This window comes from Pseudorasbora parva, chromosome 21, assembly GCF_024679245.1.
Source record: "Pseudorasbora parva isolate DD20220531a chromosome 21, ASM2467924v1, whole genome shotgun sequence".
Lineage (NCBI taxonomy): Eukaryota > Metazoa > Chordata > Actinopteri > Cypriniformes > Gobionidae > Pseudorasbora > Pseudorasbora parva.
This window is the reverse complement of record NC_090192.1, coordinates 38483873-38501288: the sequence shown is the minus strand read 5'-3', so window position 1 is coordinate 38501288 and position 17416 is coordinate 38483873. Positions and strand designations below refer to the sequence as shown.

General features: G+C 39.7%; 1 protein-coding gene across 2 annotated transcripts in view; it reads left to right on the top strand.

Moving 5' to 3' along the window:
* pax2b (paired box 2b) overlaps positions 1–17416 on the top strand; it is a 48940-nt gene that overhangs the window by 9969 nt on the left and 21555 nt on the right. For both annotated transcript variants that reach the window (XM_067429637.1, XM_067429638.1), the window contains exon 6: positions 11389–11564. In XM_067429637.1, the coding sequence (XP_067285738.1) occupies positions 11389–11564 (176 nt within the window). The remainder of the gene's footprint in view (positions 1–11388; positions 11565–17416) is intronic.

Genomic DNA, 17416 nt, shown 5'->3' with positions numbered 1-17416 from the left:
GTTAGAGGCAGGGTTTGAGGTTGGTCATTTACACGGATTTCGTACGGTTGATGAGACTGAGACCGTCTCTCTGTCCTGTGAAAAGGGAATGAGAGAAATGCACTCACATGTTTCCTGTCGGCTGAGTCTGACGTCACAGCTCACGGTCTTCACTGCTGAGGGTTTTGTGTTCAGTGCACATTCTTGTGGTTGACATGACGTCATTTTCCTGAGGTATATAAACACAGATCTCTCGACCTGTACCTGATGCAGTGTTTGTCAGTCAGAGGTCACGTGATCCGCTGCTCATAGAGAGAGTCGTTCTCGTGATTAGAGCGCGTTACACTTGCAGACGTTTGTGTTGCATCGGGTTCATCGGTTTGGCTGTCAGACGATGCAAGGGCGCAGGGGTGACATCAGCGGCGGCAGAAATGATGGGAGACTTCAGATCTGCTGTGTGTGTGTCTTTAAGATGATTGACTGTTTTGGGGGTTGTTCTCTGGCCCAAATGATCCTCTTGATGCGTGGCCATTTTCTTGATTTAAGCGCTGGGGATGAAGAGGTGGAGGAGAGAGAAAGAGGAGAGGAGGAGGGCAGTGGATGTTATGTATAACTTCACACACACACACACACACACACACACACACACACACACACACACACACACACACACACACACACACACACACACACACACACACACACACACACACACACACACACACACACACACACACACACACACACACACAGCTCACAGACTGTAGACACCTGGAATCCAGAATAGGTGTACTTTATCTTTGCCAGACGAACCAGCAGCCACACACACACACACACACACACACACACACACACACACACACACACACACACACACACACACACACACACACACGCACACACGCATACACACACAGTTGCCAGGATTTTAAAACAATGTCTTCCATGCAGCATAATCCAGATAATATAGAATGTAAAATCCTATAATGGGAAAAAAATATTTTTGTCACAAGTTGTAAGCAAAACAAACATTATTGGCATACAATTTTTTAAAATATTATTTCAGTATTTCTCCTCAGAAATGCCACGTTTAATTGAATGTGTTACTTGTCGTTTCTTCGTAATTATTTGTGAAATTGACTAGCATCCTCTGACTAAATTCTTTCTACACCGTCATCATGCATTGCTATTTCCAAAAACAGTGAAACAGATTTAGTGTAGGGAAAATATATCACATTATGGAAGTAAAATGCACTGTAAAAAAAATGAGAAAATACATTTGGGTAAATATTTAAAGAAATGGAAAGCAGTGTCGGGAAGGTTGGGAAATGTATTTAATTACACATTTTTTTCTCTAACTGTAACTGATTAAACAATTTTAATGAAATTACATAATTCAGTTACATGTAACAGTTACTCCCTAACACTGATGGAAAGTAATATTGAATTAAACGTGAAAGTAGACCGTAGAAAAACTGAAATATCATTTTCTTTTAAAACATACTCCAATAATCTTTCTTTAATTTTTTTAAAAGTGCATTTTACTTCTATATTGGATGTAAAATGCACTGTAAATACTTACTATTTACTCAGAAACTGTTTGAAATTTCATAAATAATTACAAAGTGACAGAATTAAGCATGGCATTTTGAAGTGAAAAACATTCTTTGAAAAATCTGTGCATGTTACCTTGAAAATATGATGTATTTTTCCTAGTCAAACAGGAAAACATGCATGAATGTGCATAAAGAATGTAAAATCGATTTTGATTTCACTGGGTGATTTGAACGGGTTCCTTTAAACACCACACACACACACACACACACACACACACACACACACACACACACACACACACACACACACACACACACACACACACACACACACACACACACACACACACACACACACACACACACACACACACACACACACACACACACACACACACACACACACGTCTGGTCCACTATCTTTGTGGGGACTCTCCATAGACGTATTGGGGTTATACCCTTCAAACTGTACATTCTGTCCCCCTACACTGCCCCTGCCCCAAAACCTACACACACACACACACACACACACACACACACATGCGCACACACACACACACACACACACAAACACATGGCCCCTGCCCCTAAACCCATCAAAGGAAACATTTAGCATTTTTACATTCTCAAAAAAACTCATCCTGTATGATTTATAATCATTTTGAAAAGTGTGGACCGCTGGCTGGTGATCTCAGGTTTATCCTTATGGGGACATGGTAGGGTCTCCACAATGTAATATAAACAAGGGCACACACAAACACACACACGCACACACTCACACAGAGCTATTTTCTCAGAAAACCACTGTGAGATTTTAAACGGCGCGCTGTCAGGTGCAACACAATAGATCTTAGTGCTTATGAAGAGTGTGTTTTTGTGTCCCGGTTGTTGCGACACGCATGCCAAGTGAGGCCAACGGTGTGTGCAGTTCTTACAGTACGTTTAGAGTCAGCGGCGGCCTCAGACGCAGGGCCCATTACGAGCCGAGCACAGAGATAATGCGCTGTGACACGCGTTATGTACACGGCGGAGCTGAGAGAGCAGGCCGCGGGGACACAGGTGTCACACCAGCCATTAATCTGACAGCGCTACTGTATTACTGCAAATTAAAAGTAGCACGATACAGAGAGAGAGAGAGAGAGAGAGAGAGAGAGAGGGAGAGACGGCCCTGGTATCCACACGGACCATGGCTGTCTCAGCTACGAAGCTGCAAGTGACATTTAAGAGAATTTGCAATTCCGCCGAGAAAAGCTATTACGGCACAAATTAACATCTAACATCCACACGTCCCAGCTCCCCCTCTACAGCTGTCTCATAAGAGCAGGCCATTAAAAAGATGAGAGCAGTTTTACACCGGCCAGCCCGAGACGCCACCGGAGCTCTGCAGTTTATGCTTAAATTAGGCTTACGTTTTAACATGAACCTGATTGTCTTGTGTTTATGCTGGGAAAAATGCACGTTTCATTTTTAGTTGTAAAATTCCACTTCCCGATGATTATTGTCATGATGGCGCGGATTTCATATACTGTAGTGCTGAGGCTAGAAAATCCTATAAATTAGATATTGACGAACTAAAAAAAATTGTAATACTGTAGTAACAATAACTGTGAAAACACAAATCACCATGGTAAATGCAATTTTCCACAATATTATTCTGTTATCACTGTAAAAAATGTATTAAGTACAATTAACTTGGATGTTTAAAGTCCACCAGTGGTCAAGTTTTTAATGTTGTTTATATGTCTATGTGGTGTTTTTGATATGCTTTAAGGAAAAACATGTGCAAATTCATCGGTCAACACCATTGCTGAGTATTTTCTCCTTAAACCTGCAGTGCGGTTTAAAATCGCTGGCGTTTCTGATGTCACAAACTTCCTCGTAACCAATCACGTCATGAGGGGGGCGGGGCTTTGCATATCATTAACTATTCTGTGAGCCAGGAACCCTCAGGAGAAGCCGGTGTATTTTTTTGTTGATATGTAAAATCACACATGTAGCAATATAGCGGGTGAATTATATGATGTATATTAGGATGTTTATGATGAACTATAAGCCTTTCTCTACAGACATCACGTTCGATGATGTTCAATCTAGTGTTTCTAAGGATGCTGACTGATACTGAAGGCATTAACATTAGCAACACATTATTAGCTGTTTTCAAACGTAGTCAAGCCAAAGACTAATCATATTATTCACCGTTATGTGTCCGACGTTGTAAAGAGTGCCATCGTGCTGCATTTACTACACTAAAGTTGAGCGAGAGGATCTCTGTGTGAGTGAGTGGAGGCGGGGCTAATTTGCATATTCATGAATCCGCGTATACTAAATGAAGCAAGAGTGTAGTTACATTGGATTTTTTTTTTAAATATGCCATTTTGATGAATAAATAATAATTTTTTTCGATTGTATTTTATTGTTCTACATAGGATATTTACCCTCAGAAATCTATATAAACTAAATGAAATACATTATTATATTACACTAAATGTATTTGATTCAATGTGACAAAGAACAGTCGTGTTATTACCAAAAAAATCTGTCTTCAGACTACAGAGGTTCAATTCACATTCTATCCATCCTAAATATTATGCAAGATGAAAATCATCAAGCCCCAATTATACATTGCAAACAGCATGGGAAATGATCTGGATCATATAACCTATCCAGGGGGTTCTCATCGAGTGCACAGCTCCATACTTTTTAGGCGAGTTTTGCCAACAATAAACCATTGGAAGCAGAAAACGTATTTTTCCAGGTATAAACGTGAGGCTGAAACTAAGAGAGCATGTCATGTTTTTCTCCAGATGCTTACGCAGTGTCTTCATCCCTGCGTATGTTCTTATTACACACTCAAAATACAGGAAGGTACATGCACATACAAGTCTGTAGTATAAGCATGTTACTGGTGCCAGTCCTATTTGCTTTCATACAATAAATAGTTTTGGTGCTGTGTTGGTTCTGGCACTTGAAAGTGTAAAATCTGGGTCCTATGCTCTTCAAAATTAAGGTTTCAAAAGGTTTTTTACTTTTTTTTTTTTTTTTTTTTTTTTTACAGCAATGCCATAAAAGAACAATGTCTGGTTCCCTAAAGCAGGGTTTTTTAAACTTTATAATGCCAAGGACCCTCAAATATGATGAACCTTTATGAGGGACCCCCTTCCTAAAATCCATCTGTTTTTATCTAAGAAAAAAAGTTTTAACTGTTAGATAAATAAAGTGTGACATTTATAAATACAACATATTGTTTCCCAACTTAAATTGGCTATACTTAATGTTGGATGTATAAACCTGAAGAACATTTTCAATTAAAAATTATTTGAATAAGCAACTTTCACAATAAATGTATGCAAGCAGTTTACGATCTTGCCTTATAACTCCAGTGAGCGAGATATATGGGGCTATAGTGAGAAAAAATCACTAGAAAGATGCAAAGCAAGCGTATTCAATTCTGGAAAGTATGTATATGACAAGAAATGAGAGAAACATTTAGAAATGAAACAGTTGGAGTAGACTTCATCCATTATTGCTTTGTCTTTTTATTCCCTGAAATGTTCTGGGGACCCCTTAGAAACTTCTGGAGGACCCCTGAGGGTCCCCGGACCCCAGTTTGAAAAGCCCTGGCCTAGATCACCTAATAAAGCAATGTATTGCCCACTAAATACCATAGCAATCACATAACAGGTAAACAACCACACAGAACACCATATAAACAACATAACACCCTAACAACTATTCAGAACACCCTAACAACAGAATAGCAACACCCTACCAACTGCCTAGATCACCTAATCAATATATTGCCCACCAGATACACTATTAATATCAATATATAGCAATGCATTGCCCACTAAATACCCTTGCAATCACATAATAACAGGTAAACAACCATCCAGAACACACTATAAACAACATAACACCTTAGCAACTATTCAGAACATCCTAGAGCAACAGCATAGCAACACCATACCAACTGCCTACATCCCCTAATCAATATATTGCCCACCAGATACACTAGCAATTACATAACAGGTTAAAAAGATACCCAGAACATCCAGAATACAACACCCTAGCAACTATTCAGAACACCATAGCAACAGCATAGTAACACCCTAGCAACTGTCTATATTACTTCAATTGTATAGCAATGCATTGCCCAAAAAAAAAATACCCTAGCAATCACATAGCATCATGTAAACAAACACCTGGAACACCCTACAGTATAAACAACATAACACCCTAGCAACTGCATATCAACACCCTAACAACCATTAGATTACCTAATCAATGCATTGCCCACTAAATACCATAGCAATCACATAACAGGTTAAAAAAATACCCAGGACACCCTATAAGCGACAAAACACCCTAGCAAAAGAACCTTTCAGTGATCTTTTCTTGTAAAGAAAATGTTTTTACCTAGTGGGACGAACATTTTAATAATCTCCCTTTTATGCTATAATAAAGCAGCTTTAGTGTTTCCGTGGATGCTCATGGCACCATCGATGCCAGTAAAGAACCTTTATTTTTAAGAGTGTAAAGCGAACGATGAAAATCTCTAGTGCAGACTCAGTATTTCTCTCTCTCTTTCCCATGGGGTCAGGCCCTGTGGGTGTGAATCCTGCGGTGTTATGGAGTTGCTTATCTGCTCTGATAGAGCGGCTCCCTCGTTACCTCAGTCTTAATACTGACTCACGTCAAAAGGAATCCGCTCCACTCAGTCGCAGATCAATACCGCAGCAGCAGGGCAGCACACGTCGCAACTGTGCAGCAGCGCCTCAAAGCCGGAGCCAGCCAGGCTCCAGGTGAAAGCCATTACATAAGCACCAATGGGAGAAAACACAGACTCATTGGTGACAGAAGAAAGAAACTCAACTGCACACTTTACTTCGGTAATCTAGCAGACAGAAGAAATAGGGCAAAAGTGAGCAAAGCAATAGTAAATTGCTTAGTAAAAAACTCACCCATTGCATGTTGTTGCAAATGTGCATGCCATGATTGAAAGTAGCCAATATGGCATGCATGCTACATTAAAATTCATCTAAAGTCATATAAAATCTCACTCGCATTTCTGCATTTCTGGACAAATTAGATTTGAAAGCTGTTGTGAAAGGTAGTAATTGTTGGATATGATTCAAGGCGCTTCAAAAGAATATCGTGAGCTACTTTTATGGGGCTTTTAAAAACCTTCTTGGAGCTCAATAGCTCACTTTCATTCTTTGCAAAAGAGCAGCATGAACATTTAGTCTAACAACAACTGTAAACATCTTCACACAGACCTAGAACGTCTCATTTTGGCTCCAGTTCTTTAGATTTAGCTGTAATATAATGCTGATGGTTTGGTGGTAGCATTAGGAGTCACGTGTGGATTTAGTAGTCGATTTTCTCTAAGCAGCTGAAGCGTTACGTTCATTGCTCCTGCCAAAACGCCACAGCAAGCCCGAGCGGTAATGGGCGCACATGTGTGTGTTGCTCATCCAGCGAGTGGGAAGCTGTTGTCACTGGTGTGAATGACAAATGCAGTCGTATTGATCAGGTTTGTGGCCCAGGCTCCCTAATGGCACCTAATTAATGACTTCATTTGCCCCTGCGCCCGATACAGCAAACACCCACTCCACCTCAAGGACCCCCATGGGAGCCATCCAAACAGAGTGCCTGCTCAGAAACATGCAGCTTTAACAGGCTGACGTGGGGAAAACACATGGCTAAGTCAAGCATCACTATTACTATTGCTCAGAGAATTGACGGTAAACTCTTGTGTTTTTAGATTTCATCCTGAACACCTTAGCAACTGTCTTTGCAAAAACCTGGAACACTCTATAAACAAAATGCAATACTATAGTAACCATGAAGAACACCTTAGCAAAAGCACAGCAATGCACTAACAACCACCTAGATCGCCCCAATCAATCATATACAGCAATGCATTAACCACAAAACACTAAATCACATGGCAATGTGGACAACCACCCAGAACACCCTACAAACGGCATAACAACGCCTTAGAAACTATACCAAACTCCACAACAATCGCCTAGATCGCCTAATCAATCGTATAGCAATGCATTGCCCACTAAATACCCTAGTAATCGCATAGCAACAGGTAAATAACAACAACATAACACCCTAGAAACTATTCAGAAAACCCTAGCAACAGCACAGCACCACCCTAACAACTGCCTAGATCATCCAACCAAGCAATGCATTGCAGACTAAATACCCTAGCAATTGCATAGCAACAGGTAAACAACCATCCAGAACACTCTATACATGACACACCCTAGCAACTATTCAGAACACCCTAGCAATAGCATAGCAAGACCCTAACAACCACCTAGATCACCCAATCAATCATACAGCAATGCATTTTCTACTAAATACCCTAGCAATAACATAGCATCAGGGTAAAACTCTGAACACTCTACAAACACAACAACAATGGCCTAGCAACAATTCAAAACACCCTAGCAACAGCATAGCAATGCCCTAGCAACCATTTAGATCACACATTCAATCGGATAGCATTGCCATGAAACAAAATGCAGTAGAAATCACATAGCAACAGGTAAGCAACCACCCATAAACAAAAACCCTAGAAACAGCATGATTACACCCTAGCAACTATTCAAAAGAGCCTAGCAACAACAGAGCAATGTACTAAAACCCTTCCATCCTTAATAACCTAACCTTAATACCCTTACCAACCATTCAGACAATTTTAGCATTGTAGTGTCAAGTTTGCAAAGCTTACACCCCCGCCCCCCAAGCAAGTGTCGTGTGTGTGTGTGTGTGTGTGTGTGTGTGTGTGTGTGTGTGTGTGTGTGTGTGTGTAAAAACCACGCTGTGCAGAAAGAAAAGGTCACTGTGACAAGCGCAGTGGTAATAACCAGCTGAAATGGTGCCATCAGACAGACATGATTGATCAATTGAATTCAGCGGCAGTGAAAAATGTGCGATCAAGAAGAGTATTACAGACACGATGAGCTGGGACAGGATACTCATCAAGACTTCATTCCAGCCTGAGCCTCTATCACTCCATCCATCCATCCATCCATCCCTCTCTCTTTCGCTTTCATCCCCTCTGCATTTATCCCCTCATCTCTCTTCTCACTGATTCTAGAGCAAACCAGGCTACAACTAAAAAAGGGATTTTTATTCAAAAAACAAACATGTTCTATGATACTCACTCTTTGGGTGCAACCTTCTGTTTTTCTTTGTCTATAGCTCATAGGACTACATTACAATGAGAAAAAAACGTTATATTAAGTAGGCAATTGTAAGACAAATTAACAAATGAATACATGGTCACTTTATTAGGTACACCTGCACTGAGGCATGTAGACAGGGTCAAGATGATCTTCTGAAGGTCAAACTGAGCATCAGAATGGGGAAGAAAGCTGATTTGACCAATTTGATCTCGATTTCTTTTACAACATTCAGATTGTAGTGTCAGAATGTGCCATAAACAACATGGATGCATGGATCCATCCTGCCTTGTATCAACGTTTGAGGGTGCTGGCGTTGTAATGGTGTAAAGGGTATCAGCTCGGCACACATTGGGCCTTTTAGTACCAATCGTGTATCGTTTAAACGCCACAGCCTACCTGAGTATGGTTGCTGACCATGTCCATCTCTTTATGTCTAGTCTAATGAGTACTTCCAGCTGGGTAACACACATCACAAAGCTCAAATCAGCTCAAACTGGTTTCTTAACATGACAGTGAGTTCACTAAACAGTAGAGCAATCCAATAGAGCACCTTTGGGATGTGCTGGAACTAATATATTAAATCAACATAACAACGTTTTTATCCCATGAGTTGTTCTTCTTCTCAGGTCATCTCTCTGAACTCTACATCTACTCTCTCTGTAAGTCGGGTCAATCAATAGAGCCAGAGCGTGTCATACATCACGGTGCCTGTGGCCGCAAAGAGAACATAATATGCTGTGAATGCAGAGTGACAGATTTGTAAGGGAGACACGACTTTCCAGGGAAGGCAGGATGTGAAGATATTTAAAAGGAATTTAAAGATATTTAACTCTAAAGTGGGTTGGCAGGGTGAAGGAGAGAAGAGAAAGAGAGAGAGAGGAAGAGTATTTTACTCAGCACAAGGGTAATCAGGTCAGAGGAAAACCAAGAGAAAGTGCTGTGTTTGTGGAGCGTTGTTTAACCGGTAAAGAGATTGAACAATAACAGCAGAGGTTTGCTTCAGGTGTGTGTTTGTTGGGTTCAGAGTAAAGAGGTTTTGGCCAAATCAAATCAGCCTGGAGGAGACTGGGGAGATGAGCATGCAATGGAGTGCCACACGCCTCATATGCAAGAATGTGTGATGTGAACAAAGATTTACTCATGCTAAATAAATCAACTGGAATTAACTGCCTTTCATTTTTAGAGGATTTCGTTTTCTGGATTATAAGACTTATATCATGGAAAGAGTCCAGATTTCTTGTGATAAATAATAATGTTTTGAGATCAAGCAAATGTTATGTTCATCCAGTGTTGTAGAAGACAACTACAAAGTGTACTTGATAGGTTAAATTACCTATTTGAATGATTTAAGCAGTTTTAGAGGAGTGATTTGCATATGCAAATTCAGGTCGCCCAATTGTAACTGAATAAGGCAATTTTACTTAATTTAATCCTTCACTACTTAGTGTTAACATGGTAATGCTAATGTTGACCAAAAATTGGTTATAGATTAAACTTATTACAGACGAAAAACAATATGTGTTATAATAAACATACTTTGGTTTTAATGTATGAGCATCTCAATTCTGATTTTGTTTTAACTCCTACGGTGGCCGATTTAGTCCAAGATTAACATGGCAATCCCCCTCTTCACATTCGACACGGTGCCATCGAGTGTTAAAACGTGAAAAGCGAAGCTTGAATTTACGGGTATGTCCCTCTTTGGCTAATGTACTTTCAAGATGGAGGGGCAACATGGCGACCGGCATTCGAACCCCTCACCCGTATGTATTTTCAATGGCATATTATAAACTTACCAGAATACTTTATTACTTGAAAGAAGTAAATATACATTAATGAGCACATATATTTTTGAAAGAACTTTGAAGAGTGTTTTTAGCTAAAAATAAACTAAAAAAAGTTACACAGTGTAGCTTTAACAAATCAATAACTCTGACATCGCTGCACAAACATTTTCATATTATGTGAAGCTTGAGTTTTAATATTCACCTGCTTCCTTTTTAACAGATTATTCTATCTTAACTTCACTATATATTACTATATATTATTATACCTGCAAATACATGTTGTTTACTCCCATGACCAAAGATGGCAGATTCCACAGCTAAAAGACAATGGCATTATTATGCTTATTTGAATATTACCTTCCATGCAGTGTGTAATAGAGCTGTTTGTGAATGTAAATGCTCTGCAAAGTTTTAAAGATCAAAGTACACAATAAATTAAGTTATTGCATTGTAAGAACATTACTGGAAGCTAGGGCTGTCAAATGATTAATCGCATTCAAAATAAAAGTTTATGTTTGCGCATAATATGTGTACTGTGTATAATTATTATGTATATTTAAATGCGCGCACACACACACACACACACACACACACACACACACACACACACACACACATACATCGTTTGACAGCCCTACTAGAAACAAAATACAACGCTTATCTTGTGTTCAATCGACTTGAGCAAAACAGTAAAGCACAGAAAGACAGATAGTACACTGTAGTATGAAGAAAACTCAAAGAAAATGAAATATAGATTCCAGAACATTACGGTTCTGGAGCGTTCTGAACAGCATGTGGTGGTTGTAGGATGTTGCTCTCTCAGCCCAGAGTAGAAGAAAGCTGTTTTTCCGGTGTGTGTAGATGGTTCAGAGGGTTCAGCGCAGAGCAGTGATTCTCAGGGCAGCGTGGAGAGCCTGAGGAAACACCTGCGAGCCGATGCCTTCACCCAGCAGCAGCTCGAGGCCCTGGACCGAGTGTTCGAGAGGCCGGCGTTCCCCGACGTCTTTCCCACTTCTGAACACGTCAAACCGGAGCAGGTGAGTGACTTTACCTTCCGCAAACAGACATTGATATTCACACCTATTCATACTTTCAAAAAATACCAGTACTAGTAGCAGTGATACAGTACAACGGTGGTATCAGATGCTAATGCCATGACATAATGGGCTTGACATTAAAGGAAGTGTATGTAAGATTGTGGCTAAAACTGGTCCTGAAATCACTGCAATCCCTGTAACTAGGGCAGATCTGGCACCCCGTATGCCCAAACACTACTGACTTAATGATTGGTCGATAGGTGGAGGGTGGGCGGAGCTTCAGGCCAAAACACAACATGTCAACATCAACATCAGTTGAGGGCTGCAACAAAAACTTTTAAATGACAATATCCTGGCCAAACTGTTGAAATGAACATGATTTCTTAATGTCTATGACATATCAGGGCCATTTTATGATTCATTGAAATACATTACATGCAGTTCCTTTAACACCCGCCAATGTGTATTTCAGCAGTGGCGTATGACGCAGTCACTTCTACTAGATTCCTACAAAAGTACATTTATGTCATGTCAACAATTTCATATAGCTACTCCATTCACCAACTTTACTTTTACTTCATCCATTGCTACTCCTGCAACGCTCGCTCCTTCTGGGTTACGAGAGGCATCAACAAAAGTTTCAATGTCGCAGTGGTGGTGACGTGATGCGTCAAATGGCATATCGCTGTTGCGTGTATGTGTAATGGTAATTTGGACATAGAAATTGTAACAGCCTACAATATGGTCGAGGGGGAAAGAAGGAGGCGGGAACCGGCGAACATTTAAAAGACTTTAACCAAACAAAACGTAAGTAATGTGGGCAGCCCCTCACGGACAACTGCCGTGAGGGGCTGCCCCTCATAATTATTATGTGTGTGTCCCAGCACACAGCCACACACATAATAAAACGTAAACAAAACTCAACGTCAAATTCAGGTGTGGTGATCTCTCATCTCATGATATTCCCTCCGAGCTCCCTCAGAGGACTCGAGACCGGTGTGGCTCGCAGGTGACGCTCATTCACAATCACGCCCCGGTCTCGCTCGCTCTCTCTCTCTCTCGTTCACCTCGCCACAGAAATATTGCACATAGGCTTATTTTTTATCTGCACTACTACCTGCCCACACAGAGTTAATTATCCGCCCGCATCCCCGCCCGTGAATTTTATAAATGTGACAATTCCACCCGTTTTAGCCACTTTTATGCGGATACCCGTGGGTACCCGACCCGTTGCAGGACTCTGCATCATTTTACTCGTTCTCACAAATTTGACCCAAAGTGTGGCACATAAAGCCGCCTCTCAGCATTAAATTGAGTATTTTTTTGCTGCTAATTGCGCTTAAACAGTCAAATACACACAAAATAATGTCAAAATGCCAGTCTTGCCGAGTATTAAGCTAAACAGTCAGTGAACTTAAACAGCTGAGAAAGAAAACGCATGTGCAACAGTATAATGAATTTGTGCGTCAGGTCTTAAAGTGACAGCAGCCTAATAAACCTGCTGCTAAATTAGGAGATAATATAAAAAATATCTATATGGGCAGTTTTTCCCCATGGTATCGATGTCAAAATTGTGGCCAGTAAAAATGTTGAGTGGCTAGTAACTTTGGAAAACCACTTGCCACAAGCAGCTGGTGAGCAAAGCTAATGTCAAGACCCTTACAGTATTTTAAGGACGCTCCCAATTCTTTTCTGGTTTTCTTTTATGTATGGTGTGTGTGTGTGTGTGTGTGTGTGTGTGTGCGTGTGTGTGCGTGTGTGTGTGTGCGTGTGTGTGTGTGTGTGTGTGTGTGTGTGTGTGTGTGTGTGTGTGTGTGTATACATACAAGTGTTGTTTATCAGTAAACTGCTCGCGTTGCAGTGATGCATTGAGGATCAAAACAGCAGAACTCCCTCCGTTCATTGATTTTCTGATGGAAATAAAAATACATTCTTAGGAAAAACAACATGAGATGAGCTACCACCCACTCGCTGGCCACAGACAACACGAGCACATGAGAAATTATGTCATTTCCTGTAAGGTTCCTTCAGAGCAAATCTAGAAGTGGCAAAACACTCACAAAAGAACAATGTTAGCAATTAACACACACACAAACAGCACCATATGAAACCCTTTATGTACAATTTCGTGTTAAAAGAGTTGGATTTATTATAATGGATAACCTTTATTTACATTCATTAGACTACTAAACAACAAGTGACGATTAATTTCTCTCCCCGAAAGAGCGAGTCGGAGCCATAAAGCAAAGGGAACAGCCTAATTGAGTTCATTTTAATTTGGGTGCGATCGGGAGACATTACTCCAGCGATTAATCAGGCCGACAGCACTCACCTCCAGAAGAAGGCCTAATTTGCAGCTAATTACAAAACTGATTTTCACTGCAAGATCAATACCGAAATGAATTGGAAATGACTCGCAATCACAAAGGCCGTCAAAGAGGGTATTAAAAAGCAGGAAAAAAAGACGAAGGAAACACGGCAAGCCTTTGAAGGAAAAATGGACGAACGGAGCGCTCTAGAAAAATCAGTTTTAATTTAAAGCAATATTAATCAGACTATTTTCTCCCTTCATAGACCTTCTTTTTTCCTCCATCGCAATACCTAAACCAGACCAGCGCTCTATTTTTGTCTCTTTCTCTCTGGCTTTGTTTCAAAACTGAGCCATGCTATATATTGCCTACTTAGGTGGCTGTCTTCTAAGGGTGCATACTCACTGCAAGGGGGTTTTGGACACTCTACAATGGATTCATTTGGTGTTAAACAAATAGCAAAAATCAGTGGTGTTGTTTTTTTAACTCTCCAGAGATATATTTTTTGTTGTTGCCGAATACACTGCTTATGTACACTGTAAAAAATACAAACGGAAAATGTACTGGTAATTTTCTGCCAGGACATTATTCAGTCATTTTTTGGGAAATTTCCATAAACCTTAAAACAACACAATGCATAATTCAAAATACAGTTAAAAAACGTTCATAATATCTTATGAATCACCCATATCTTTACATATAGTGGCTAATGAATCTTTGTTCTCTCACATTCACAGAAAATAGCTGACTTCCGTGTTGCAAATTTTAAATATAGGTAGTGGCTATTTACACTGAGGGAAAATATCCATAGATTCTATTTACACTGTAAAAATAGCATTTTCTTTGCAATAAATGTACATATTAGGCCTAGTTAGATGCTATTTATACTTATAAATAATGGCAGATACACAATATGTAATAATAACATATATAGAGTGTAAATTATTATATTTATTAAAATTATTAAATGGATGCCACCTTACTAGAACAATAAAGCCCTCCTTACACTATAATGCCCAAAACACTTTATTATTAAACATGTTTTTTCCCTACTTTTTGAATATTTTCTTAAAGGTGCACTATGTAGTATTTTTCCAGTAAAATATTCAAAAAACACTAGGCCAGTGTTATATATTTTGTTCACTTGAGTACCTACAATATCCCAAATGTTTCCAACTATTTGTAAAATGTGAGAAAATTGCTATTTTAACTAAGGACCGGGACGTTTCAGCATAGCGTTTGAGCGAGTCGCCTGTCAATCGCGTCATATCTGCGTTACCCTCGGTTTTGGGTTTTATTCTGCAGAAGCGCTTTTCTCTTAACAGTGTGAACATGTCACAGCAGCGCCGAGCGAACGCACAGAGTAACGTCATAACATCATTTTAAACACACTTAAATGTATCTAATATGATAAACAGAGCTGCTTTACCTTATACTCATGATCGGAAAAACGGAAATAGTGTGCACGCCCAGCGACTGTGTCCCGTCCCGTCATAATAAAAGCCCCGGTATTCGTGAGTTGTGTGTTTGTGTAACAATTGCTCCAGCGGCCGTGCTCAGCTCCATAACACTCGCTCCTGCTCTGCTTCACACTACAGTAACGTTAATAACCGCATCCATGAACATGATTTCTGCCCGAGTCCTATTTTCCACCGGCTCTGAGGTGAAGACCACACGTCCCAAGATACTGCGCTCAAACTTGGCGTCATCAAACTACGCATTTTGAAAAGGAGACTTCTAGCGGACGGAAAGTTGCATAGTGCACCTTTAATTTTTATTAAAAATAGACGCCTTGCCGATCTGATATGTGATGAGGAAAGGGATTTGCATCAAAACTTTCTGTCCAAGCATTACCGCTACACAATTGACAACCCAGCGTCTTCCCTAATTTTATCTGGCCCTATCAGACGCCAGTGGGCGGAGTTAGTGTAAATAGCCTTTGCCAAGAAGGTGAGCTATTTGCAGCTATGTAAATAGACACTCCAATAAATATATCTGTATCGTATATTTAACTGAGCACGTTGCAAAGCATCATGATATTGTATTGCCTTCTGAATCTGGCCCAAAGAACTTTGAAGCTGCCTTTGCTTTCCAGAGCTGGCCTGTGATGTCTAAAACGTTGCCTACATAGGCTGCTCACTAGGTTTTGGAACAGAGCCAGTGTTTTGGTTGTGTTAAGAGGCATTAAAAAGCCATTCTGGAGATGCTAAATGTGACAGGCTCTCCTCCCACACTTCTGCCAGCCATGTGCTCATCCTTTTCACTCTCCCCTCCATCTGCATGAGAAAAGCCCTGTTCTGCTCCACGACCTCCACCAAAAAGAGCCAAACATCAGCCTCGAACAGTTGTAGCCCACAATTAGAGTTTATCTGTGATAGAGACAGACATGGCCGGGGTCAGGGGCCTCCCCTGCGACACACACACACACACACACACACACATTTACTCCGGACAGACATTCTCAACACGCAGACGCCGGAAGTCTCATCTCATTAAATAACAAAAGAGTTTAAGAAAAAAATCCCCCCCATCTGCTGACACGGTCTGAGGAGCATGTCTGTAATGGAAGGGGGTTGTGAAAATCATAAATCTTATCAGTGTCATTTCTGAAGGCCTCGCAACTATGAGTGATTTAGCAAATGCTAAAACATCACTTCAGAACTGATCTTATTTATAGAACAGGGTGAAATGATCAGTAAGGCCTTCATTTAAATTCAGAACAACAACATATTTCATCATTTTTGAATTTGTTAGATGTATTTTGGGCATGGGAAATGCAACCGACTAAATGCTAAATGATTTCGTCCCCTATTTTATAAGACAAAATGGACGCTAAGAAATACTATAAGATACTGTGAGTGGACGGCGTGTTATTATCATTAACTAAAACTATTAAAAACATTTGTGTTAACTGAAACAAAGCTGAAATAAATAAATAAATACATATTAGATGAACAAATAGAAATGATGTCTTGTCAAATTACTGAAATAAATTTTAGTTGGAACACTAAAAATACTAAATAAATAAATTATTTACACATAAAAACACATAAAAAAACTAAAAAAGTAACATTATATATATATATATATATAATAAAAGCTAATTAAAAATATCAATAAAAAATAGTAAAAAGTAGTTTAAGGTTTTTTGTTTTTTTTAATCATTTTGTTTAATATGTTTTCTGGTCTGTAAATATGGTTTCATATGCAAGCTTGTTTCCGCCACAGCATAAAACATTTAAAAGGGTAATTGCGAGTTTATAGCTCACAATTCTGACTTTCTACCACACTAATGTGACTTTATATCATACAATTCTGAGAAAAAAATGTCCGAATTGCGAGATGTGAACTCTCAATTGTAAGATGAAAAGCCATAATTATCTTTTAAAATATGTTATTTTACGCTTCCATAGTTTCATACCCTTTCACAATGTACATGTGTGGGACTTTAATATTCATGGTTAGTGCTTAGGTAATGAGGAATAGTAATATTAATGAGATGAATAAAGAACATTCAGTCCCAGAGGAAAGTGTTTGAATGTC